Genomic DNA, 23,961 nt, shown 5'->3' on the forward strand with positions numbered 1-23,961 from the left:
AAACGTCGGTCAGCTGGGCGCCGGCCCCCACCCCACCACGCACGCTGCATGCTCGCCGGCGCATATGTATCCACCCCAAGAGCGCCGACACTTCTTGCTCTCTTGATAATCACCAACTCATCCCATCGCATCGACCAAAAGGCAGCAGCCAGTCGTCCAGTCGTCCCATCACCCCCCAGCCAGCCCCACAGACCAGCCTCGGTTTCGCCACGCGTCCCTGACCGACCCCCCCATCCGCAAACCACACGACTCGCCCAAATCGTACGAGGGCTCCTTCCACATGCTCTTCAACCGCGCCGTCGCCTCGCCTCTTCGGTCCATCCCCTCTTTCGCATCCCGCGCCATGGTGAGTTTGGAGACCGCGCGCAGCGCGGTCGGGTCGCGGTTGCGCTTTTGGCGGGAGGGGGAGGGGGTGGGAAAAAAAAGTCGCTTTGACGCGACCGACTTCTGCCGCGGTGGTCGCGTCGCGCTTGTCGAGCCGCGATCGGCGTCGGCGATGGCGGAAGCCGGGCTGGTCGCGTCGGCTTGCCTGGCGTGGATGCCAGCGGCGGCGCTCTGCCCGAGTGACGGCCGTGCCGACCTCCCTTCCCCCGCCTCCCACACTCGCGCACTCGCGCACTCGCGCTGCGCGCTCGTGCTACTCGTGCTGACGACCCAGTCCACCCAGTCCGTCTACATCCTCGGCGCATCCCGCACGCCCATCGGTGCAAAGGACGGTGTCTTCGCCACCGTCTCGGCCCCCGAGCTCGGCACGGCCGCCGTCAAGCACGTCCTCGACAAGGCCGGCGTCAAGCCCGAGCGCGTCGAGGAGATCTACTTTGGCAACGTTGTCCAGGCCGGCGTCGGCCAGTCGCCCGCCCGCCAGGTCGGCATCGCCTCGGGCCTCCCCATCGGCGCCGACGCCACCACCATCAACAAGGTGTGCGCGTCGGGTCTCAAGTCGATCACGCTCGCCGCCCAAAACATCCAGCTCGGCCAGCGCGGCGTCATGATCGCCGGCGGCATGGAGTCCATGTCCAACGCGCCCTTCCTCCTCCCCCGCAAGCCCGCGGCCTTTGGCAACTTTGAGACCAAGGACTCGCTCGTCGTCGACGGCCTGTTCGACGTCTACAACAAGTTCCCCATGGGCAACTGCGCCGAGCACACTGCCAAGGAGCTCGGCATCACCCGCGAGCAGCAGGACGACTTCTGCGAGCTGTCGTACAACCGTGCCCAGGACTCGTGGGCCAAGGGCCTCTTCAACGACGAGATCGCCCCCGTGACCGTCAAGACGCGCAAGGGCGACGTTGTCATCTCCGAGGACGAGGACTACAAGAAGCTCCTCAAGGACAAGTTCCGCTCGATCCGCTCGGTCTTCATCAAGGACGGCACCGTTACCGCCGCCAACGCGTCGACCCTCAACGACGGTGCCGCCGCCGTTGTCCTCGCCTCGGGCGACGTTGTCGAGAAGGAGGGCCTCAAGCCCCTGGCCAAGATCCTCAGCTACGCCGACGCTGCCGTCCAGCCCATCGACTTCCCCACCGCCCCCACCGTCGCCGTCCCCATTGCTCTTGAGCGTGCCGGCCTCACCAAGGACGACATTGACCTGTGGGAGTTCAACGAGGCGTTCTCGGTCGTCCCCGTCGCCACCGAGAAGGTTCTCGGCATCCCCATTGAGAAGATCAACGTCAAGGGCGGTGCTGTTGCTCTCGGCCACCCCATCGGTGCCTCGGGTGCCCGTATTGTTGCCACTCTGATCCACTCGCTCAAGCCCGGACAGAAGGGTGTTGCTGCCATCTGCAACGGTGGTGGTGCTGCCACTGCCATGGTCATTGAGCGTGTTTGACTAGGTGAAGGGGAGGGTGCCCACGCCAAGCTGTAGAGGCGGGGTGCTGGTAATCGCGGACGTGATGTGTAGTATGCATAGGTCTAGCAGTAAAGCGAGCGCATGCGCAGCATGCGCGAGGGCGTGAGCGGGGTAATGAGGAGCGCATGCGCAGCATGTGCTCCGTGGGTGTGAGCGGGGTGGGTAGCGAGCAGTAGAGCACCTCCTTCACCGCGTACGTTGAAGTCCACGCCGCTGCCAATCGGGCCGGCGGGATCAAATCTGCGTCTCAAAAGTCGGGCCAGGTCGTCTTCGCCTTCGTGACCATCGCGCCAAAAAGTCGTCCACAGCACACAACAACACCCAACACGCAATGCTGTCCGCCGCCACGTCGTCCCGCCGCGCGCTCCTCTTCGCACGTGCGCTGCCTGCCTCGGCGCGCGCGTCCTCCGCCGCCGCGACCGCTCCCGCCCCCACCCCCGCTGCCGCCGCCCCCTCCCCCGCTCCCGCCGCCCGCGCCCCCCTCACGCCGACCTTCAAGACGCGCTACATCGTCGAGCGCACCGCGACCGGCCAGCTGCCAGTGTACTCGGACGTGCGCAACGGCGGGACCAACCACGTGACGGTTGTGCGGCGCATCAAGGGGTCTGCCGAGGTGGGTTGGCGTGGGCGTGGGCTGTGATGGCGCGCTGTGGTGACTGCTCGCTGACGCCCGCTAGCTCCTGCGCGACGACCTCGCCCGCTTCCTCGCCGACGGGCACATCGACCCCGTCACCCGCCCGCCTGGCGTCTCCCTCCGGCACACGTCCCGCGCCGTCGAGGTCAAGGGCCGGTGGGTGGCCGAGGTGAAGGGGTGGTTGGAGATGCGGGGGTTCTAGGCGCGGGCTAGCGCGCGCAGCGCGCGTGGCCTGCTCGCCGCCGACGAGCGCTAGCGAGGCGGCGGTGAGCCGGGACGATTCTGGGCACCGCTGCGCGTTTGACGGCCACTTGCCGAACCCCCGACGCTCGCCGACGACCCGACCTCCGACCCTCTCTACGACCACGGCCACGACCGGCTCGCCGGCTCGACCGGCTCGACATTCACCACACACTTGGCATGCAGCATTGTACTTGGCGGGTGGGGTTGAGGTTGGGGTTGCGGTTGCGGTTTGGGCTGGTTGGGGTTGGTTGGGGTGGAGGAGTTGGTGTGATGCGGGTGCAAGGACGGACGGAGCGATGCTGCTGACCGTCGTGCGACCCGCTGACCGTGGCTTATCTGCCGCTCACCCACTCACGGCGACCTAACCCCCGGCCTCGTCTGCGCGGTCGCACGAGCCAGAACGCACCTAACTCACAGCCGCCAAGGCCCACCGATATCGGCATCATCGGCATCGGCATCCCCACCCCCCCACCGTGTGACCCACAACGTCGCCACACTCCCACACTATGTCGGCAGCCACATCTGCTCCACCACGGCCACTCCACTGGCGCTGTGTCACCGCACAACGCACTATCACACCCTGACGCAGCCGTAGGGCGTTGCTCGCGCGCACACGAACCACCACCACGTCGGCGGCCTGGAACGCCGCGCCGACGCCGCGCCTGCACCCCCAGAGTGCCTCGGCACGCCGCGTTCTCTGACGCTAGCACAACGCACTGCCGTCCGCAGGGATAAGCGTTGTGCGCTTTGCTGCTGTGAGACGACGCATTGTGGTCGCCGGCAAGCGCGGATCTGGCCTACTGTGTGTTTTGTCGCCCACCGCCCGCCCACCCCTGTGCTCTATGAATGCATGCGACACTGTAGATCGCAGGGTACCCTGCTCGCAGCTCGGCGCGCTGGCGCGCGCCTCGCCCACTAACCAAGCGAGCTGTACCCGCCCCGCCCGCCCCCACGACCGCCAAACACGTGCCCGCCGAGATCCTGCGTGAGCCCCGGGAGCTCGCGCCAAAAGTCGCGGTGCGGCACCAGGTCCCACCCGCGCGCAGAGTACGTCTGGTGGTTGTAGATGACGCCGATGACAAAGTAGGCCAGCAGGCCGAACAGGCCGAGCCAGAAGACAAACTTGATGAGGTACCAGAGCCCGGAGAAGAAGCCGCCGCCGGAGGACGAGGAGCCGCCAGAGGACGCGGGGCACGCGTCGGGGGTCGACCAGCTCAGCTTCAGCTCGCCGTCGGTGTAGCTGTCAAAGGTGGGGTTTGGGTCGGTCGCCGAGGGGTCGCACTTGAGCGTGAGGGTCAGGGCCTGGGGCGTGCTGGGGGTGTTAGTGGCGGAGGAGGGGGAGGGGGGAGGAGGAGCGGGAGAGGTGCCGTCATGCGGCAGCAGCTGGCTGCCGGCGATGCCTCGCAGCGTCGTGTCGCTGGTCATACCTCGCAACGCATTGTCCCCCGCCGCACCCCGCTCCGCTCGCCTACGGCTCGCGGCGCGGTACGCCGACTCACCCAGCATAGTCCGGCGCCTTGACCTTGATCTGCACGCCGCCGTCGCCGTCGCGGCCCTGCTTGTACGTCCTGATGTCCGAGTCGAGCGTCTGGTCCGTCCACAGCGGGATCACGCCCGTGACGCGGTCCTTGTCGCCAGCCGACTCCTTGTGGTTGTGGAGCGTGAGGCAGACGCGTGTGTTTTCTGGGCACTACGAGCGAGCGTCAGCGAGCGTGCGGTGCGGCGAGGGCTGCCGTGCGGGCGAGGGTACGAGCGCGGCCTCGGTCCACGCCCATGCCGCCGGCCCTCCCCCAGCCAACCCACCTGGTCCTCGTCGGGCACGCCGCCCGCCTTGCCGAGCAGGCCGCAGATGTCGAGCTGGACGCGCGCCTCGTTCTTTGTCGGCGGCGAGTCGGTCTCGCGGCTCGCCTGGCGCCGCGAGCCGAGCTTTGACAGGTCGTACTTTACGCCGTCGGCCGAGACGTCGTCGCACGACCAGGCCGCGGCGAGGGGCGCGAGGGGTAGGAGGAGCGCGAGGGGCCGGATGCGCATGGTGTGGGTGGGGGTGGGTGGTGTAGGTGGACGTGATGACGGTGTGACAGCGGCGACATTACCTCGGTGTCGATCAGGCGAAGGGCAGGCGGCGCGATTTGGTCCCGCCAATGTCATGACGGCGGCCTCCACAAAAGGTCTTGAACGCGGCGCAACAACAAGCTGCAACCCCAACCCCCCATGGCCATCTCGAACGGCGCCAGTGCAAGCGGCAGTGCGGAGGCGACGCCCGCGCCGGCTACAGCGCAGGCGGGCAGCGCAGGCGAGTCGCCGTACCACGAGAGCTCGCAGTTCCGGCACTGGCGATACTCGCGCGCGCGGCTCGCGGCGCTGCGTGCCGAGCTGAACGAGAAGAGTAAGGAGGTGACGAAGCGGAATATGGCGGCGGAGAAGGTGGGTAAGCGCGAGGCGCGAGCGGGGCGAGCGGCGGGGCGTGGCCTTGGGGCCGGGGTTGTCGGGCGTCGGGCGCGAGACTCGGCGCTGGTGTCGGTGGTGCCGTCGCCACCGCCGCACACGACCGCGGTGCCCTGCCAGCTCGCTCGCCGCTCGCCGCTCGCTGAGCCCTCGCGACGCCGCTGACCCCCGCAGGAAGCCCAGCTCTCCCTCGGCCACGCGTTCACCGACCCGCCACCACCCACGACCTACCTCTCGGTCGACGAGGAGCTCCTCCTCGTCCGCTTCTACTGCAAGCAAGCCAGCGACATCTGCAGGCAGGGCTTCGGCCTCTCCGAGCAGGTTGAGACCACGGCCATCAGCTACATGAAGCGGTTCTACCTCAAGAACAGCGTGATGGAGTGGCACCCCAAGAGCATTATGTGGGTGGCTGCCGGACCCCAAGGCGCCAGCAAGCTGACGCCGCGCCCAGGCCAACATGCATCTTCCTCGCGTCCAAGACGTGCAACCACCCTGTCCCGATCGACGTCTTCGTCTCCAAGCTCAAGGGCTTCAAGCCGTCCGACGTGCTGGACCTAGAGTTCCTCGTCGCCCAGTCGCTCTCGTTCGAGTTCTGGGTCCGCGGCGCAGACAAGGCGCTGCGCGGCTGGAGCCTCGAGCTGCAGGACCAGGCGCGGCCTCCCATCGACGCGATCCAGCGCGCGCTGCCCGCCGCGCTAGACCGGCTCCAGTGGAGCAGGTACACTGACGCCGAGTTCGTGTACGCGCCGAGCCAGGTCGCGCTCGCGTGTTTCCGCATCGCCAACGCCGAGCTCGTCGACGGCTTCCTCGAGTTCCGGTACGCGGCCGCGCAGGCGACGGACGGCGCGGGCCTGCCCTACGGAACGAGTCTGGAAGACCTGCTCCGCCTCACGAAGGAGATTGAAGCGGTGATCCGCGACGCGGGGAGCGGCGCGTTCGACATCAAGAAGATCAAGGAGATTGACAAGCGCCTCAAGAGCTGCGCCAACCCCGAGAAGACGCCCGGCTCAGCGCTGTACATCAAGCGCCGGGCCGAGGCCGAGGCCAAGGCGGCCGAAGCGAAGGCAGACAAGGCGGCCAAGGTTGCCGCCGCGCGCGAGGCCGACGAGCTGACGTTTGGCGGCGCGCTCGGCGGCAGCAGGGTGCCCGACGACCTGTTCGCGCCCGCGCCGAAGGCCGAGTAGAGGGGAGAGGGGCGAGCACTGTATCACCACGACGACGAGCATGTACGCATTGTTTCCTTGCCGTGGCCGCTGTTGCTCGCCGCCGTCGTGCCAAGCCACGCATGCCGGCCCAGAGCACGGCACACCCGGCCAACCGCCGAACCTCCCAACCGCCAACCGCCCATTTTGATTTTGATTTTCATGTCGCGACTGCGCCGCCGCGGCGGCCCTTGTGCGCAGATGCCGGCGCGGGGCATCTGCGCACCGCCGTGCTGGATACGCACTGCGTGTATTTGAAGGTCGTCTCTATGCGTTTCTCGTGCAGCCGAGAACGCGGCGTGCATAGACGAGGCAGTGGAGCAGGCGGGGGACGCACCGGCGTACGAGTCGGCCGGTGGTGTCATTGCTATTCGCGTCCAGCATGCCAAAGTTCACACGCCAACTTGTGGAGCGCCTTCTCACTCATCAGCGCACCCCCACTCATCAGCGCCCTCACTCATCAGCAGTGCATTGATGACTCTCATCGTGTAGTGTGCGTGCTATGCGCTATGCGAAACAGGTGGGATCCTCGGGCCGCCTATTGCGCACCCGGAATCACAGACGAGACGGAAATCAGAGATACAGGTGGGTGGCGCCCGCGGGCGGCGCCGACCCGACACGGCGACAGGCTAGGTATGTCCAAGATGGTATCTTGTATGCGTGGGGGATGATTGTAGTGTAGTGAGGGGTCAAGATGATGGGGGCGAGACCGAGGTGGGGGTTAGGCGAGGTTGAGCACTAGGCATCTTTTGTGGCTCGTGCAAACGATGCGGCGAACGGGTCCGTCGTCGTGGCCTGCGCACTGTCGACGCCGCTGGGGTCGTCGTCGCCGGGCGACCCCAAAGCCATCCAGTCGGTTTCCTGGCTCGGAATCACGGGCGACGATATCGCGGCGCGCGGGTGGCGATCGGCACCGCCCTCCTTCTCTTCGCGATACGATTCGCTGGCTTCGCGTCGCTCACGCAGCGCTCCGTCGACGGCAGGCGAGACCGACACTGGGTCTTCGGTGATGGCCAACTCCATTGCTGCCGGGGCAGACGCCTCGACGACCCACTTGTCGGCCCCGACGCGCGTAATCGTGTCACGCACGTCGGCCGAGTCGTCCTCGGCAAGCTGCGCAGCGAGCTGGCGAACAGTGTCCGGCACGGGCACCTTGCGGTCGCCATAGAATGCCCCGAGGACAAACAGGTCTGACACGCACTGTGCCAGACCCAGCCGGACATCGACAACGTCCTGGCTGAGCCGCGGAAGAGCAGGAACAAAGAACTTTTCAAACGCTGGCTTGTTTGGCGGTGGCCGCTCAAACTCGCGAAGGCAGCGGACAAAGCTGGCGTTGTCAGCGGGGCAAAGCTTTGTCTACTCACGTTACACGGTGCCGGAATCGGTCGCTGAACGCGAGGTCCAATAACATGTCGTGGAACTTGATTGCAGAGCCGTGCTCCTCGGCTACGTCGTTGCGAAGGGTCTCGTACGACAGAGGGACGGCAAACGTCGCCGCGTCACGCACAGCCGCAAAGGGGTCGCGCAGCGCCTTTCGCATCATGTCGAGGACGACAGCCACTTGGGCGCGGCTGTGGAAGGTCTCGAAGAATGCGGGGATGTGCAGCGCAAGCTGCTCGCGTGCACGCCAGCCTCCAAGCGTGTCGTTTGACCACGCGTTGACGAGATCGCTGAACGACTGCCAGCCAATCTCCGGGTCAACGTGCTTGAGGATCAGATCCACATGCTCAAAGATCCGTTCTCGGATCTCGTCGCAGCATTGGAGGCAGCGCCGGTACACTGGCAGAATGTCCTCTGCCACCTGGTCTGGTCGCAGGATCTGTGCGAGCTCGTGGAGGAATGCGGCAACAGTGCGGAGCACACGGTCTCCCGCGCGAGAGACGAGGCGGTTGAACAAGCCACGAAGCTCTGGCCAGCGGTCAGGTCCGAGCGTCAAACACACCCCTGGGAAGTTGTAGCTCGCCAGGAGGTCCCAGCCGCCGTCTTCGCCAGATGCCTCGCCATCATCGAGGTAGACTTCGAGGAGACGGGGTGGCGGGCCCAGAGGGTCGTCTGAGAACGCATAGATGACCTCGCCAAGGACTTCGAGCGCCGCGGACCGGACTTCGTCACTCGATTCCATAAACACGGTGATGGTGGACGTCGCAAAGGCGCGTCTCGCTGTCGTGTCCGGGATCCGCTTGCACAGCGCAGGCATGCACACGCATGCCGATTGTCGGACCTGCTGGTCTTCGTCCCGCGCAAACTCGTTGAACACGGGCAACAGTCGGTCAATGTCCTCGGGAGGCACGACCTTGGCGACGTAGGACATTGTCAAGGCCGCCTCGGCACGAGTTGTGGCGTCGCCATCGAGCCCGCGTATCACCTCGTCAACAAAGCCGTACGCCACCACATTTTCAGGGGTGTAAAACTCGCAGACGGATCCGATAAACGACAATGACAGGGCGCGTCCCAGAGTCGCTTCGTGCAGCATTTGTTGTCTGAAAAACTCTCTGTCGCGACTGTTGTAGTTGACCTCGGTGCCATCGTCCAGGATGACCGGCTCGGCAGCGGCGTCAAAGAACGAGTCGGGTACGTCGGTTGCAAGCGTACCAACGCCAAGGACAATGCCGTACAGCAGCTCATGCTCAACGAGCGCCATCGCGTCAGGGTCAAAGGGCTGGAAATCGTGGGCGTGTGGCCCATTCTGCGACTGATACGTCCGTCGCTCGGATCGCTCAGGCTGGTTGCAGTTGGCACCCCAAGTCTCAACCGATAGTGGGCCCGCCCCACTCAGCCGCGAGATGATCGAGACGATGCCGTTGCGAACTGGGTCTGCGACCGCAGGGTTCTGACTGAGCAGCAACGTTCCGAGCAGAGGTCGGAAGAAATCGACAGCCAGGACGGGTTTGTCGACGACTTCGGCGTCGGCTGAAGGGGACGGGCTGGCTGGGAGCTCGAGGACGTCGAGTGGCAGGCCCCCACAATTCTCGTCCGATGACAGAAGCGACATGGACGTAGCGGGGGTCTGGACACCAGGTGGTTCCGTCGAGTACGTGGAGGAGGTGCCGTATCGTGTAGAAGCTGAGCCAGAAGCAGGGGCAATGGGTGTGTCGCGCAGAGCATCTTGAAAGGTTGGCTCAGGTGTGTCTGCTGCAGGCCGTGGGACGTCCATCGGCTGTGACGGCGTTGTCTCTGGACGATTGTCGACGACCTCGGCAAGGGGAGTAGACTCGTTGCCGGACAGGGGTGAGTGTTCTGGAGCGGCCTCCAGGTCACCCTCTTGTCTGTTCCACGCATCCTCCCCATAGTCGTCCTCGGATTTGACCAGATGGCAAGTCTGTTCCAGTCAGCGACAGCACATCTATCTGCACTCACGGAGAAGAAGTACCACAGTATCCGGTGGAGATCCACAGCAAATGCCTCCTTGACAGAGTCGTCCTCGTCGAGTGAGAAGCTCGAGATGAGAGGGAGCACATACTCGACCGACTCGCACGGATCGACGTCGCTCAAGAGGTCGCCCAGAACACGTGCAACGTATGCACGATGGAAAGCATACTCGCTTCGGCTCAGCAGGAAGATGCGTTCCAGAGTGTTGAGGCCTTCGTCGTCAAACGTGACGTCCATTTCTGCTATCTGGCTGCCGTTGGCTGGAAGGACATCGCCCTCGTCGACCAGTGCTGCCGCCACTGTAGTCGAGGGGTGCGATTGAGCCGCGGCGAGTCTCGCTGAAGTCGCCTCGAGGTCACTCGGTGGTGACAGCCCCAAGGGAGGTTGGGGTGGTTCCTGCGAGGGAGAGTGCTTCTGGGCATGTGTAAACCCGACGTCATTGTCGTCGACATCATTCTCGTCGTCAACCGCGTACTCGTCCATTTCGAACACCGACTCATATGCAGAGTCCATGCGCGTGTCGAGCAGCAGGTCATGCGCCGGAGGCAGGTCGCCTGCTGATCGGCGCGGCGACTTGCGATGGAGTCTGGGATCGGATCGAGAGTCGAGCTCGGTCAATAGTTGGGCGGCTGTGCTGGAAGGCGAAGAACGCTTGAGAGACTTGTCAATTGGGGTGATGTTGAACATCTGGCCTGCGAACCCCCTTGCGTCCTGTTCCGACCGGACTCGCCGTGGGGCCCCTGGGCGAACAGGGATGTTGGGCGAGAGGCTCGTGGTGACCTCACGGTCCACGTCGAGCAGTGGCACAGAATCCGGCTGCTCAGCTCCTGGTGACTGTCTGTCGGCGGGTACTGTTGATGGTGGAGGTTGCAGGCTTTCAAGGGGGGCCAGGCCCTGAGGACGCCGAAGAACCGCCGTCTCCGACAATCTTCGTCTTGGGTTCGAACCGGGCTGCAGTGGTGGCGTAAACGGCCTGTGCGAATCGCGACGGGTCGTGACGGCGGCGTCGGTGAATTGGTCGGGCAACCCGCTACTGTCCCCGCGTGGTCGGTTGGGACTGTTGAGGATCCATGAAATAGGCGGCGACGTGCCCAAGGTCGGGACGCGACCAGACGGACCTGGGACAGCGGACATTGACGGAGATCCAGGAACAGCAGATCTGCCCCGGATGATGCCGCTCGGGCTACCTGATGGCGCTGGAGATGAATCAAGGCTGAGCAGTGACACACGCGAAGGTAGGGATGGCGCTGACGACTGCGGTGGGCTCCTGGCAAGCTCCGCTTCCGACGTTGGGGTGGTACCTCGGCCGCCGGCCAACGGGGTAGACGAGCCCGACTCTGCAAGGTTTGGCACTTGAGACGAGATGCGAGACGAAACTGCCAGGTTTGGGCTTGTATTTGATGGAAGGCGCTCCAACGAGGCGGCGGCGGCGGAGGCGCCGGCCACGCCAGGGGGGTCACGGCGCCACGAGTCGTGCGACTCGGGTCGATGGAGCTGAGGTTGTGGTGACGTCTGTGGTGGGTCTGGCGTGGCTCGTGCATGTGGGCTATGCAGCGCTGGTGACGGTGGGCGTGGGGGAGAGAAGGACGACCGACGTGATGTTGTCAAGCCCTGTGCGGAGGCTGCGATGGCTGTCGGTGTAAAGGATGGAGTGACGTAGGGAGACACGGGCGCCGTAGGAAAGCGGACGGGCCCATCGGAGTCTGGCGGAAATGTACGATGCATGGCGCTTGCCACTGGCCACTGCAGGCGTCAGCATGGCTCGGGCACAGTGTTGGTCTTGTCGCACGACTCACCACGCTGTCCCAAGCATGAACTGTTGCTCCCTCCTCGATACTTCTCGACGACGATCTCGGCCGCATGGTACCACCACCGCCCTCACCATCGACGAAAGCTTCATCCCTGAGATTCAGCATCGACGTCGGCGGCGTCGGATTGATGACGTTCAGCTCGAAAGGATCTTGAGGAGGTGAGGACCCCGAGGTCGAGGATGGTCGTCGGCTCGGGTCTGGGCTGTCGATGTCGGAGTGGAGCAATTGGGAGACGAGCTCGTCACGCCGCGCGGCGAGGATCTCGCCCCCGTCAGAACCACCATCTCGTACTGTTGACCCTCCAGACCCAGCCGACCCCGAGCTGATCGAGGCACGATGCAAGGAATCGGTCGACAATCGCTGGAGCGCGCGGATCTGTGGTCGAGCGTTGCTGCTGCCGCTCACGAATCCTTCTCCCGAACAACCGCCTGGAACCAACGGGCTCGTCGGCAGACTCTCCATTCGAGGCACGTCATCAGGGTCTGATCCAGAGAGTGCATTCAGCGACGGCGATGCTGTCGAGCTCGGCGGCAAGGACGTCGTTATGCCCTGGAGCAGCAACTCGGACTGGAAATCTGGAGGCGGGTTGAAATCGTGAGGCGGGGGAGGTGGGCTCGTCGTGATGGACGACGCCCTCCGTCTGTGGCCGCGGTGCTCTGGGGGTATGGTTAGAGACGAGTTGGGGGTTTGCGCAGACTCGACTTACCACGGGATCCGACGACCTCAAAGCTGACGTCTGGAGCCGCCGAAGCGGCTTCGTCTTGGCTGCCTTCCCGCGGCCTCGCCATCGCTTGTGGCTTGTCCGCGGGCTAGCAATGAGGATGGCGAGTTTTGAGGGGGGGAAGGGAGCGGCTAGCTCAAGAGACGATGGTGGGAGAGACGAGCGGCGAGCATGTAGTTGGAGTTGTGGGGGTGGGCGTCGGGGAGTGTGGGTGCAAAGAGGCGCTATGCACTTGTGCCGGTGGGGTGGAGGGACGCCGCCGATGCAGACTGGGCTGTGGGGTGTAGTGTATGTCGAGGTTGTGGGGTTTGAAGGAGAGGTAGGCGAGAGAGAGAGAGAGAGACAATGGCAGCAGCGACTAATAGGTAGGTAGGTAGCTGCGACGAGTAAAGTGAGGGAAGCAAGGAAGCGCAGTGTGTGTCGCACGCCGCCGCCGCCGACGCCGTCGCCGCTCAATGAATGGGCCAGCCAGGTGGAGGTTGGGTTTGGTGCCCGCAATAGAGCAGAGGCGATTTCGGACCCAGCCAGTTCCACGCCGCGCCGTCCGTTGTCGTAGGGTGAATGATGCTTTACAAGCCGAGCAAGACGGGGCGATAGTAGCTAGCAGTCGTGCACAAGATGGAGCACGGTTGACTGAGCCACAATGTCGAGCGAGCCAGTCAATGTCGCGTCGCTGCAGGTCGTCGTCGTCGTTGCTTCCACCTGACAGACCGACTGAAGAAAGGGTAAAAAGGTTTGGCGGCGCTCGCTACCACGCTGCATCTCCCTCTGCCTCTTCGCCTCTTAGACTCGGCACGTCACGTCAACTCGAACAGGGATGAGAGAGGGATGCATGGATCTGCAGTGCCTGCGGGGAGAATGACCACTGCAGGTAGCTCACTCGCTTGCGAGTGGAGTAGAAAGCCACCCAGCAAGCAAGCAAGCAGTCGCCGTCTACCCTCACTCGGTTGATGTGTTTGCTCTCTCGCAGCAAGGCCGAGAATGGGTAGTAACGACGCACGACGCAATGCCCGGGGGCGGACAAGGTTTCCGAACAAACTGCTGTTTGTTCCCAAGGAAGTCGGCAGCACCGACGACTCGAGAGGCCACCAACCTGCCCATGCTGCCCACCTGCTCGACGCCCCCAATGACGCGCCAGCCGGTCCAGGGAGACTGGGAAGCGCGCCCATGCCTGCCCATGCCTGCCTGGGCTACAAGCGTTCCGATGAGGGCCTAGAGCGGGGCATCCACCGCATGCATGCATGGCCCATTGAGGCCGCGCAGTGCCTGCCTCTTTGCGGACATGACCGCATCACGCCCGCCGCCCGCTAGTGTGTGCTCTCGGCTCGGCTCGATGCGAATGACGAGCTGTGGATGGATGGATGGAGGGAGGGACTCGGATAGCATTGGCATGGCGAGCACGAGGGCGGGCTGCTGGTTCCACATGCTGGATCGTTGGATTGTAGAGCACTCTACGCTCGACATGCTCCAGACTGGACTCGCTCCCCGCCTCCCACCGTGTGGTGCTTGTGTCACATGTGGGTTCCAGTTGGGTATCCAGTGTGGCCTTTTTTGCAGCTGGAATCGCGTCAGTCGTCATGTCATGCGTGCTCGTCCTCGTCTCATCGGCCGTCGATCATCCAAGGCAATCCTTTTTGTCCGACGACCCTGCTCTTCTCGCTTTTTGCCCTCCCTCCCCTCCCTGTATGCTTCGCTTAACCGCTCAGAGTAGTTGCCGCACACGTCTGGTACCTCGGAGCAGCTTGACCCGCTTTTTGGGTTGGCTAGTGCAGATCCTTGCCTGTTACGAGAGCGAGGGAGGGAAGGCAGACAGAGAGAGGGAAGGCGGATGCTCGATCGTTTATCCTCGGGTCATCCCTTTCGTTCCCGACACGAGTATGGGCCAGTCAGTCACCAACCACCTCTTGCACGCCTAATCTTCACGTCGCAAGTCGCGCGTCGGCCGTCAATGGGTGCAATCGACAGGCAGGCGGCCTGGGTCGTGCCTAGCTACCTCTTGCTTGCTTGCTTGGTTGCTTCCGAGCGTGACTTGGAGGGTGTGCGTGCTCTGGGTGTGCTCTGGGTGTGCTGACTGACTGGCTGCAATGTCATCCTATGACTGTGCATGCTGTGCGCGCACGACCAGTCGACAATGTGCGCACCCAATGGGCACGGTATTTGGCATCGTAGTTGTCGTTGTTGTATATTGTCGAGCAATTGAATGGATGAAACGCGTGTTGGATGCAACAAGCTCCGCCAAGGCACCTATCCTATACCATTGCCGCTCACAGAGTTTACCACCACCACCGCCCGCCGCCCGCCGCCGCCCCACCGCCCGTCCCGTTTGTTATTCCTTCTTGTCGTTCATGGCAACTTGGCGCGACCTCGACAACTTCCTCTTTCTCTCACTCACTCTCTCCTACACATTGTCCATCTCATCTCCGACTCCAACATGACCGCCTGTACATGAACGAAAAAATCTCCTAGGACGACGCAAATCCTAGACTCGCAACTACACACACCTCGACACACTCCTTGCACCCCCTTCCCCCAACATGGCAACTCGACCAGACACCCTGGCCACCAGCGCCGAGGCCTCGAGCAGCAACACTAGGCCGCCAGCACGCGACCAAAGCACCACTTCGAGAAGCGTATCAAGAGCGGGGCCGTCGTCTCCACTCCCAGGCTCCACAACACCATCCACTCCGTCCCGTGTCACATCTCCAACGTCCAATGGCCCCACTGCCAAGAGGAAGGTTCGAACCGTGCCCCGTGAGTACGAAGTCGCAGGGGGATGGGGGATACGGGCCCGCGTAGTGGCGATACTATTCGCAGCGTGCATAGGGGTCGGTGGGCAGCGAATGACGCTCGCGCAGCAGCCTGCGTGGGCGGGGGAAGGCATATCCTGTGCTCAGAGATGCCTTCCCTCAAGAAGCAGGCAGGGGAGCGCGCGTCCTTGGATCGTGTGACTACGCCGCACCCGTTCGCTGTGCAGACTTGTTGACATGACACAGCCTCTGCTGCGTTCGAACCCCCAACACCGCCGACCGAGAGCGCACCAACGTTCGACACGACAGCGCGACGCGGCGTCGTCCCACTCCGGCCAAGTCTAGCAAAACGAAAGAAGCGAATCGCGTACGATTCAAGCGACTACTCTGGCTCTGCCGATGACGAGTCGGATGACGACGAAGTGCCATGGTGGACGTTCACGCAGAGCGGTATCAACAAGATCCGGGCCCGCGTAGAGCGCTCTAAACCTCACCACCACCGACAAAACAGCGGCGACCCAGACAGCGCAGCGAATGGAACCGAGCCCGAGTCGGGGCGTGAGGGTGTGGCGTCGGCAGTAGCAGATCGACGGAGGAAACTCCGGAAGAAGGAACGCGCCTTGCGACTCCCGCAACGCATCTCGCCTTCACGAAATGGGTCGGGAGACCCACCACAACCTGTACGACAGGATAGCGGTGGGTCGGCGCCAGGCATGACGCGCGCGGCCGCCGCGAGGTTATTCCACCCCCGACCCTTCCGCGCCGCGACGCCAGATGTCATCCGCCGGTCGTCTGATGGCCCGGTCATCGCGCCGTCGACGAGCCTCGGGTTATTGACCGTTCAGCCTCCGCCGGTCCAGCGTTCCAACTCGGCTCCCATTCAACCTGGCACCGAGCCAGTGGCCAACATCTCATTGGTCACAGGCTTACCTGAAGGCCGGCAGACCGCATCCCCCGAGCCGCAGTCCGGCGCGGGGTCGGACAGCGGTAACGGTATCTCACCTGGTCGATTCACCAGCCGCATTAACAGCTTCGGCCTTCCCTCGTTCCCGCGCCGCAGCACTGAGGTTACGCCCGACATCCTGACCGATCCCGAATCGACAACATACACGACCCCTCGGACTCGCTCAAAGCAGCAGCGCCTTTTTGGGCGCCGCGGACTGGGCCACATGCCAGAGGAGGGCAATGGCTTCGAGTCCGAGTCTGGTGTCGCGCACAGCGGCACTAACACGCCCATCTACAAGCGCCGTCCGGCCGGCATTTCGACCAACAACTTGCGCCTCCGCCTTCCTCCCCCTATGCGTGAGCACTTCGCCAATGGTTGGCCGCATGCCGGATCGTGGCAGGACGCGCTGCGCTACGGCGTGTACGAAGACGAATTTGGAGCGACACCTGGCGCAGTGAACCGGGGCAACAGTGGCAGCACATTAAGCAGAAGCCAGTCGGCTGGAGCCGTCGCCACTATGGCTGGTATGAACGGCAACGGCGACCACAGCACGGACACGAGTGCCAACGAGGCGGCCGCTGTGACGCGTACTCCAGCGTCGAGGGGCGTGACCGTTCGTACCCCTCCGGCGGACGCTTCCATTGAAGAGCCAGAGAAGGCAAAGCGCAAGAGTGGGCGCCGCAAGACGAAGCGCTACCGCCCCGTCTTGGCGCCTCCTACCCCTGGCGGCAACTTTGTCCCTCGCGAAAAGGTGCCCGGGTCAGCATGGGGTGCCAATGTGGCGACTGCCGGGTCGCGTGAGCAGGACAATCCGTTTGAGCGCACGAACCCGTTTGAGCGGATCGACGAGGAGCTCAGCCTTTCGCCACAGCCCACGCACTCGTCCGAGAAGCCGAAAAAACGAGTGCGCAACAACTGCACCCTTGCCCGCGCCCTCCTCTCCTTCTTCTTCAATCCGCGCAGGCGTGCCCCGGCGCCGGTCGACGATCTCGACTTTTCGGCAAAGCTCAGACGTATGTTATTCCTCGACGCCCGTGTCACCATCTACATCCGTCTTTTCAACCTTGGCGTTGTCGCCACATTGCTCGGCCTGGCAGTCACCATCCGCAACGAGCAGCAGAAGATTGGCGCCTCGGGCTCGATCGGCCCGTCGACGACGCTTATCATCGCCTACTCGTCCTTCACAATGGTGCACGTCCTCCTGGCCATGTACCGCGAGTACTTTGGCCGGCCGATTGGTCTGTGGGGCCTGCGCTCGAAAATGCTCTGGGTCTGCCTCGACCTGTTGTTTGTCGCGCTGTGGTCCTCTGCGACGACGCTCGCAATCAACGACTACATCGACACGCCGTTAGACTGCTCGCCGATCGCCCCGTGGTGGACGTATGGCCACGACGACCGCGGCGTCGATGCCACCGTCGCCTTTGCGCGCCGCGGGGCGGCCACGTTCGCCACCACCATCCCCGAGAGCGTCAAGGCCAGCGAGATGGCCGCCGACGTGTGCCGCCGCCAAGCGGGCGTGCTCACCATCTGCCTGATCGCCCTCCTGCTCTACTGCGGCAACATGGTGCTCAGCTTGTTCCGCATCTTCGAGACGGTGCGCCGGACCGCCAACCCCGAGCGTACGGTGTCAGTCTAGCCGGCCTCGCCCGGCCTCCCTTTTGGTCTCTTTGCTCTGAATCTGTACACGTACCCTGTATACATCACCCGTTCTCTGTTGCACTGATAGCGTAGCAAACATGGCGTAATCTCGTGGCCTGCCGAAATGATGATGCATATGATGACTCTAATCCTAATCCACCTCGATGAGCTCTGTTCCAAACACGCCGCCGTCCATCTCGCTGATGGTATAGTCGAGCATGTAGCTCTCCTGGACGAGGCGGTCCACGCGGGCGAGATGGCGCTCAGAGTAGGGGATGAGGCCGTCGAGCAGCTCGCGCATCGAGATGGTGGGCGCGATCGCCTTGGCCGCCTTCTTCTTTGCCTCGGCGGCCGCCTCGTCGTCGCTCTCGTCGTCGTCGTCATCGTCCTCCTCCTCGACCTCGGGCTTGGTCGTCGTCTCAAACGCCTGGAGAATGTCCTCGGGCGAGCGGAGGCGGAAGATGGCGTTGAGCACGCCCTGGGCCACAAAGCTCGTCTTGGCATTCGCGTTCCAGTCGCGCACGTGCTTGAGCAGGCGGACGAGGTCGAGGGGCCGCAGCGTGCGGATCACCTCGTCAACCTCGGCCGAGCCCGTCGCCGCGCCCGTGTCCTCACCGTCGATGTCGACGTCTGCCGGGGAGGCCGAGGCGAGCACCGTGCGGAAGAGGGAGAGCAGGCGGCCGGGCTGGGACATGGCGAGCGCGAGGCCGATCGCCCGGCGGTAGTCCTTGAGGCTGAGGTAGTTGTTGAAGTCTTGCTCCGACTGCACGGCGGCGACGAGCGCCGCGTTCTTCTCGGCCTGCTCGACCTCGGTCGAGTCCTCCCAGAACGTTGCGACGGAATCCGCGCCGGCCGACACGAGCGTGCGCTCGTCGGGCGACACGGCGAGCGCCCACACCTTGTCCTCGTGGTTGTCGAGCGTGGCGACGCACTCCTCGTCGCGGATGTTCCACAGCTTGACCAGCCCGTCGGAGGCCGACGAGACGAGCTGCGCGCCCGACGTCAAAAAGTCGACACGGAGCACAGAGTTGGTGTGTCCCTCAAACGTCTTGAGACACGCAAAGTCGTCGAGGCTCCATAGCTTGATGGTCCGGTCGGCCGCGCCCGATGCGACAATGCGGTCGTTGCGGCTGAACTTGACGGCCCAGACACCGCGGCGATGGCCCTTGCATGTGCCAATGTGCTTCACACCTCCTGACGCACCCGCGCTCGAAGGCGTAAAGTCAATCTCAAACACCTTGACGAGCTTGTCCTGCGATCCCGAGACGAGGAACCGGTCGTTTGGCGCAATGTCAAGCGAGTTGATGTCCTTGTCGGCAATGCGGAGCGTGGCAAGCGAGCGCGCCTTGAATGGCTCCTCGTCGTCGTCGCCGTCGTCGACGGACAATGCCGTCAGGTCCCACATCTTGATGGTACGGTCCTGGCTTGCAGTGAAGAGGAACCGTCCAGAGTCGTCCGCCTTGCGGCTGAGTGCCACCGCGCCAATCGCCTCGGTGTGGCCCTCGCACACAGCAATGCACTTCCACCCGCTCGACGAAGACGACGGGACCCACACCCGTGCTGTCCGGTCCTTGGAGCCCGTCACGAGCCAGCGCCCGTCGGCCGACTTGTCCAGACACAGCACCATGTCCCGGTGGCCCGAGAGCAGGCGCGCATCAAACGCCGACGTCGAGTATATCCGCACGAGTGACGAGTTTGTGGCCAGGGCAACGTGTGTGCTTTCTTGTCCGTTGGACGAGAGGAACACGGTGTCGACAATGTCGTCGTTGAAGCCGACGATTTGCCGTGTCGTGCTGAACGTGGCGAGCGAGTGGAAGATGATGTTCTGGTCGGCGTGGACCGACACGAGCGAGGCAGTTGTTGCGTCGTACCTGGGGGTCAGCTCGGCGCATCTCACACTACTCACAATACTGCAATCACACCCCGCTGCTCGTCCTCGTCATCGTCCTCATCGACGCCCTCCACTCCCTTCATCGTCGCGACCTCGGCCGCCTTGAGCACATCCCACACCTTGACCGTCCCGGCGTCACCAGCAGTGTAGCACAACAGCCGTCCGGTGCTGCCACCGACAACGGCCTGATCCCTTGGCAGAAGACCACACGCCTCGACCTGCTCGTTGGCCAGCAGCGTCTGGACAATCTTCGGTCCCGCGCCCTTGCCCTTGCTCGACGCCTCCTTCTGGTCTCCCAGATCCCAGACAAGCACGACCTTGTCACGGCCGCCGGTGATGGCGAACCTTCCGTCCTCGGTGACAGCGATGCCGCGGACGACGCTCACGTGCCCCTCGAGCACGGCCTTAGGCTTGGCGGCCCCGCTGCCGCCGGCAACAACAACCCGCGCACCAGCATCGCGCAGGTCGAACACGCGGACCTTGGTGTCGGTCGATCCAGTCCACAGCTCCATGCGCTGACGCTCCTCGCCAGTCGACGGGAACGAGAAGGCCAGCGCTGAGACCGGACCGCCGTGCCCGCGGAACATGTGCGTGACGTATCCGCCGGCCAGGTCCCACACCTTGACGATGCCATCTGATGAACCAGTCGCCAGGAGAGTCGCGTCGGGCGACACCGCCGCGACAAGTATAGGCGCGCCCGAAGCGCGAGGCAGCGCACGCGTGTACTGCAGGAATGGGGGCTTTGGCGTCGTCGGCAGAGCCTCAGGCAGGGGGTAATAGCGGATCGTATTGCTCTGGTGGCACGTAACGAGGGTCGGCGGTGAGGTGTGGTACGAGAGTGCGAGCGCAGTGATGGGGGTTGTGTCCTGTAACTGTCAGCAAACTGACTTCCGAGCTGAGCGAGGCCACACTCACGCCCTTGACTCGCGCCACGCCGAGGCCGGTGCGGACCTCGGTCACGACAACCTCCTCGCCCATGGTTGTGATGAGCCACTCGCCATCACGCGTGAGGAGGACAGGGCCGCCGGTGTACAGCGGCCTGATCGAGCTCGGGGACGCGCGGAAGCTGGGGGGTCAGCGACGAGATGGAGATGGGATTGGAGCTGCTCACCTCGACTTGAGCTCGCGCTTGGACGTTGTGCCGTTCATGGTTGCACGACTGTGTTGATACCTCTGCGCCTCTGTGTTGAGAGGGTCGTGCGAGGTGTCGTTGCCGAGTAGTCGCTATGCAGTTGGTGTTGTTGAAGGTCTGCAGCGTCTCAATCTCGCCTGAACATTGCCGTCCTCAACTTTCTTTATCTGGGGTGGTCGAATAAACTCGGCGTCGAATCGTCAGGCACGGGCAGCCATGCAGCCACCGACGCCGGCTACGGTGGTTGCTGGCGCGTCACACCCACACGACCCGACAACACAACCGTCCATCTCACTCAATCTTGTCCATACCACCACCACCCCCGCTATGCTGTCGGTCGCGTCAAGCCTCTTTGGCAAGTCGTCGACCCTCTCAGCGTATACGCTGCACTCGGCCGGGCCGTCGCCGTCCTCGTCGTCGACGACGCTGCCCGGCATTGGCCCCTCGTCCGGCCGCTCGTCCCCCGGGCCAGGGGCATCAGCGCACGCGAAGCCATTCAACGCCGGCCTGTGGAAGGTGCTCGCGGCGACACACAAGACGACCGGAAAGGACGTCAGCGTCTGGGTCTTTGAGAAGAAGGTGCTCGACGGGCTGAGATCGGGCCGCGACTATGTTGTCGAGCAGCTCAAGAAGGAGGTAAGGTCGTCGTCCGGTCGCGGCTGACGCTCCAGGCGACGTCCCTCTCCCGCCTCCGCCATCCCGATATTCTGCACATGGTCGAGCCGCTCGAGGAGTCGCGCTCAGAGCTCACGTTCGTCACGGAAACCGTCACAGCCACGCTCGGCAACCTCATCGCGGCGGCCAAGAGCGGCAAGGGGCGGAGCGACGACACTGGCGAGGTCGATCTCGACGAGGTTGAGATCCAGAAGGGAACTCTGCAGATTGCCAAGGGACTTGGGTTCCTGCACCAGCAGGCCAAGAGCGTGCACTTGAATCTCAACCCCGATGCGATTTTGATTAATGCCAAGGTGGGTTGCGGTCATGGGCAACGCTAACCCGCCAGGGCGACTGGAAGCTCTCTGGCCTGCAATACACCACGCCGCTACTGGGGACAGACGGAAACCCCACGCGCGCGCAGTACCCCGAGGTCGACGGCCGCTTGCCGCCGCAGGTGCAATGGAAGCTCGACTATCTAGGTGAGTTGCTGACAGAGCTTCAGTAACTGACACGCAGCACCCGAGTACGCCATCGACCAGCAACTGAGCACTGCCAACGACCTGTACTCGCTCGGATGTGTCCTGTACGCCGTTCACATCGGCAAGCCGCCGTTTGCGAACCGTGGCTCGCTGCAGAGCCTGCGGGAGAACGCCGACGGTGGTCTTGTGCGGCGCGAGTTTGCGCGCGGACCGCGATGGGAGCGGAGCAGCAACGAGCTCAAGGGTGGGTTGCATTATCGACACGTCGCTAACCCGCCAGACCTCCTCCCACGATTACTCACACGCAATGCCAACGGGCGCGTCTCCCTCGCCTCGCTGGCAACTCACCCCTTCTTCTCCTCCCTCGCCATCTCTACCCTCAACTTCTTGGATCCCACGACCTTCGCATCCAAGCCACGTGAAGAAAAGGCAACCTTCCTCCGCGGCCTCGTCCGCGTTCTCCCCACCTTCTCTGCGCGCTTGAAAAAGGGCAAGATCTTGCTCAGTCTGCTCGAGGAGATGAAGGACCCGTACCTCCTGGCCTTCATCCTCCCCAACGTGTTTGAGATCTCGAAGAGCTTGTCCAAGGAGGAGTTTGCGACAGTCCTGCCCAAGCTCCAGCCACTGTTCGCTCTCAAGGACCCAATGCAGAACATGCTCAGTGAGTGACTCCGGCGTGCAATCCACTCACACCACAGCTCTTCTTGAGAATCTCACCCTGTTTGAGGAGAAGACCTCACCCCAGGTTTTCCGCGAAAGCGTTATGCCTCTGATCTACAACTCGCTGGAGAGCGAGCACCTGTCAGTGCAGGAGCGCGTCTTGAAGGCCGTCCCGCACCTCACCGAGATTCTCGACTATGGCACGGTGCAGAACGTGCTGCTCGTCAAGGTGGCCATTCTGTTTACCCGCACCCGCATCTTGTCGGTCAAGGTGCAGACGCTTGACTGTTTCCGCTCCATGGTGGCGACGCTCGACGCCACGACCTTGACCACGAAGCTGGTCCCCCTCCTCGCCAAGATCAAGACCAAGGAGCCCGCCGTCACCATGGCGACGCTGTCGGTCCAAGAGGCTATGGGCCAGAAGGTCAGCCTCGAGGCGATCGCCACGCTCGTCCTTCCTCAGCTGTGGGCAATGTCGATGGGGCCATGTGGGTTATCACAGATCAACGCTTGCTAACCCACTCAGTGCTCAATGCCGACCAGTTCGGCCGCTTCATGCACGTTATCAAGACGCTCGGCGCGCGCGTGGAGAAGGAGCACAGCCAGCACCTACGTGAAGTGCGCAAGATGGAGGAGCAGACCAACGCGTTCGGCAACGGCACCACAGACGGGGCGTCCTTCGACTTTAACGGTGTGGGAGCGTCGGGAGAGGTGGACTTTGAAGCGCTGGTCAAGGGCCAGGCGTCGGGAGGAGCGTCGTCGTCCGCCGCGGCGCCGGCGTCCCTCGACCCGTGGGGCGACGACGGGTGGGGTATGGACAGCACGGCCGATCTCGAGTCGAGCTTCCCCGGCTTGAACCTGGCCTCGGCACCAGCGGCCCCGGCGTCGCCACCGTCGCGAGCCACGGGCGGCAAGTTGAAGGCACGCGCCATCCCGAGCTCGTCGTTCAACGCGTCGGCGTTCGACGCGGCGCCGCAGCCGCAGCGCCTGCCGTCTTTCGGTGCGACGGCGCCAGCACAGCCACAGCGCCTGCCATCCTTCGGCGCGACGGCGCCGGCGCAGCCGCAGCGTCTCCCGTCGTTTGGCGCGAGCAGCACGTCGCTCTCGCCATCGCTGGCGAGTCAGCCATCAGCACCGTCCTCTGGGCCAAACTACAACCTGTCGTTGCAGCCGCAGGCGCCGGCACCCAAGGCGCCGACGTACGCGTCGTTCGGGGCGCCACTGCAGCCGACACGCTCGCCCCCGTCGTCAGCGCAGGCCGCGTTCCCCGCCCAGCCGTCCTTCTCGGCCGTGCCCCCGCCAATAGCCCCGTCGTACGGCCAGCCTCTTCAGCCCGTAGCGACCGCCGCACCCGCCGCGCGCCCGCCCCCAGGCTTCACCTCGGGCCTCATGCAGCCGACGGCGGCGCCGAAACCTGCCTGGGGCAGCGGGCAGGCGTCAAAATCCGACTGGGGGGACTTTGACCCGCTCAAGTAGGGGGTAGATGTAATCTTAGCACATCGTGGCATGCACGAATGCGACGGCGTTGTACACTGATGCC

General features: G+C 63.9%; 8 protein-coding genes across 8 annotated transcripts; 5 read left to right on the top strand and 3 right to left on the bottom strand.

The window, feature by feature from the left end:
• Positions 1-280: 280 nt before the first annotated feature.
• On the top strand, positions 281-1,825 carry Q8F55_001833 (uncharacterized protein; the record flags this gene model as incomplete). The annotated part of the gene is made up of 2 exons (XM_069350448.1): positions 281-346; positions 659-1,825. The coding sequence occupies 2 exons, from the start codon at positions 281-283 to the stop codon at positions 1,823-1,825; spliced, it is 1,233 nt and encodes a 410-aa protein (XP_069210834.1).
• A 352-nt stretch (positions 1,826-2,177) lies between these two features.
• Q8F55_001834 (mitochondrial 54S ribosomal protein mL49) lies at positions 2,178-2,682 on the top strand (the record flags this gene model as incomplete). The annotated part of the gene is made up of 2 exons (XM_069350449.1): positions 2,178-2,459; positions 2,524-2,682. 2 exons carry the CDS (start codon positions 2,178-2,180, stop codon positions 2,680-2,682), a joined length of 441 nt encoding a protein of 146 aa, XP_069210835.1.
• A 956-nt stretch (positions 2,683-3,638) lies between these two features.
• ATG27 (type II membrane protein) lies at positions 3,639-4,754 on the bottom strand (the record flags this gene model as incomplete). The annotated part of the gene is made up of 3 exons (XM_069350450.1): positions 3,639-4,035; positions 4,223-4,413; positions 4,527-4,754. 3 exons carry the CDS (start codon positions 4,752-4,754, stop codon positions 3,639-3,641), a joined length of 816 nt encoding a protein of 271 aa, XP_069210836.1.
• A 180-nt stretch (positions 4,755-4,934) lies between these two features.
• Q8F55_001836 (uncharacterized protein) lies at positions 4,935-6,352 on the top strand (the record flags this gene model as incomplete). Its single annotated transcript, XM_069350451.1, has 3 exons — positions 4,935-5,147; positions 5,343-5,569; positions 5,620-6,352. 3 exons carry the CDS (start codon positions 4,935-4,937, stop codon positions 6,350-6,352), a joined length of 1,173 nt encoding a protein of 390 aa, XP_069210837.1.
• A 756-nt stretch (positions 6,353-7,108) lies between these two features.
• Q8F55_001837 (uncharacterized protein) lies at positions 7,109-12,338 on the bottom strand (the record flags this gene model as incomplete). Its single annotated transcript, XM_069350452.1, has 6 exons — positions 7,109-7,697; positions 7,735-9,689; positions 9,728-10,857; positions 11,458-11,482; positions 11,536-12,206; positions 12,257-12,338. 6 exons carry the CDS (start codon positions 12,336-12,338, stop codon positions 7,109-7,111), a joined length of 4,452 nt encoding a protein of 1,483 aa, XP_069210838.1.
• Positions 12,339-15,731: 3,393 nt separating this feature from the next.
• Q8F55_001838 (uncharacterized protein) lies at positions 15,732-17,600 on the top strand (the record flags this gene model as incomplete). Its single annotated transcript, XM_069350453.1, has 1 exon — positions 15,732-17,600. The coding sequence occupies one exon, from the start codon at positions 15,732-15,734 to the stop codon at positions 17,598-17,600; it is 1,869 nt and encodes a 622-aa protein (XP_069210839.1).
• Positions 17,601-17,753: 153 nt separating this feature from the next.
• utp13 (U3 small nucleolar RNA-associated protein 13) lies at positions 17,754-20,642 on the bottom strand (the record flags this gene model as incomplete). The annotated part of the gene is made up of 4 exons (XM_069350454.1): positions 17,754-19,473; positions 19,509-20,359; positions 20,409-20,559; positions 20,605-20,642. The coding sequence occupies 4 exons, from the start codon at positions 20,640-20,642 to the stop codon at positions 17,754-17,756; spliced, it is 2,760 nt and encodes a 919-aa protein (XP_069210840.1).
• A 310-nt stretch (positions 20,643-20,952) lies between these two features.
• Positions 20,953-23,897, top strand: ppk32 (Protein kinase domain-containing protein ppk32; the record flags this gene model as incomplete). The annotated part of the gene is made up of 7 exons (XM_069350455.1): positions 20,953-21,261; positions 21,297-21,593; positions 21,629-21,761; positions 21,799-22,005; positions 22,042-22,422; positions 22,460-22,909; positions 22,948-23,897. 7 exons carry the CDS (start codon positions 20,953-20,955, stop codon positions 23,895-23,897), a joined length of 2,727 nt encoding a protein of 908 aa, XP_069210841.1.
• Between the last annotated feature and the right edge of the window lie 64 nt (positions 23,898-23,961).

Source organism: Vanrija albida (genome assembly GCF_041260175.1).
Source record: "Vanrija albida strain AlHP1 chromosome Unknown contig_2, whole genome shotgun sequence".
Lineage (NCBI taxonomy): Eukaryota > Fungi > Basidiomycota > Tremellomycetes > Trichosporonales > Trichosporonaceae > Vanrija > Vanrija albida.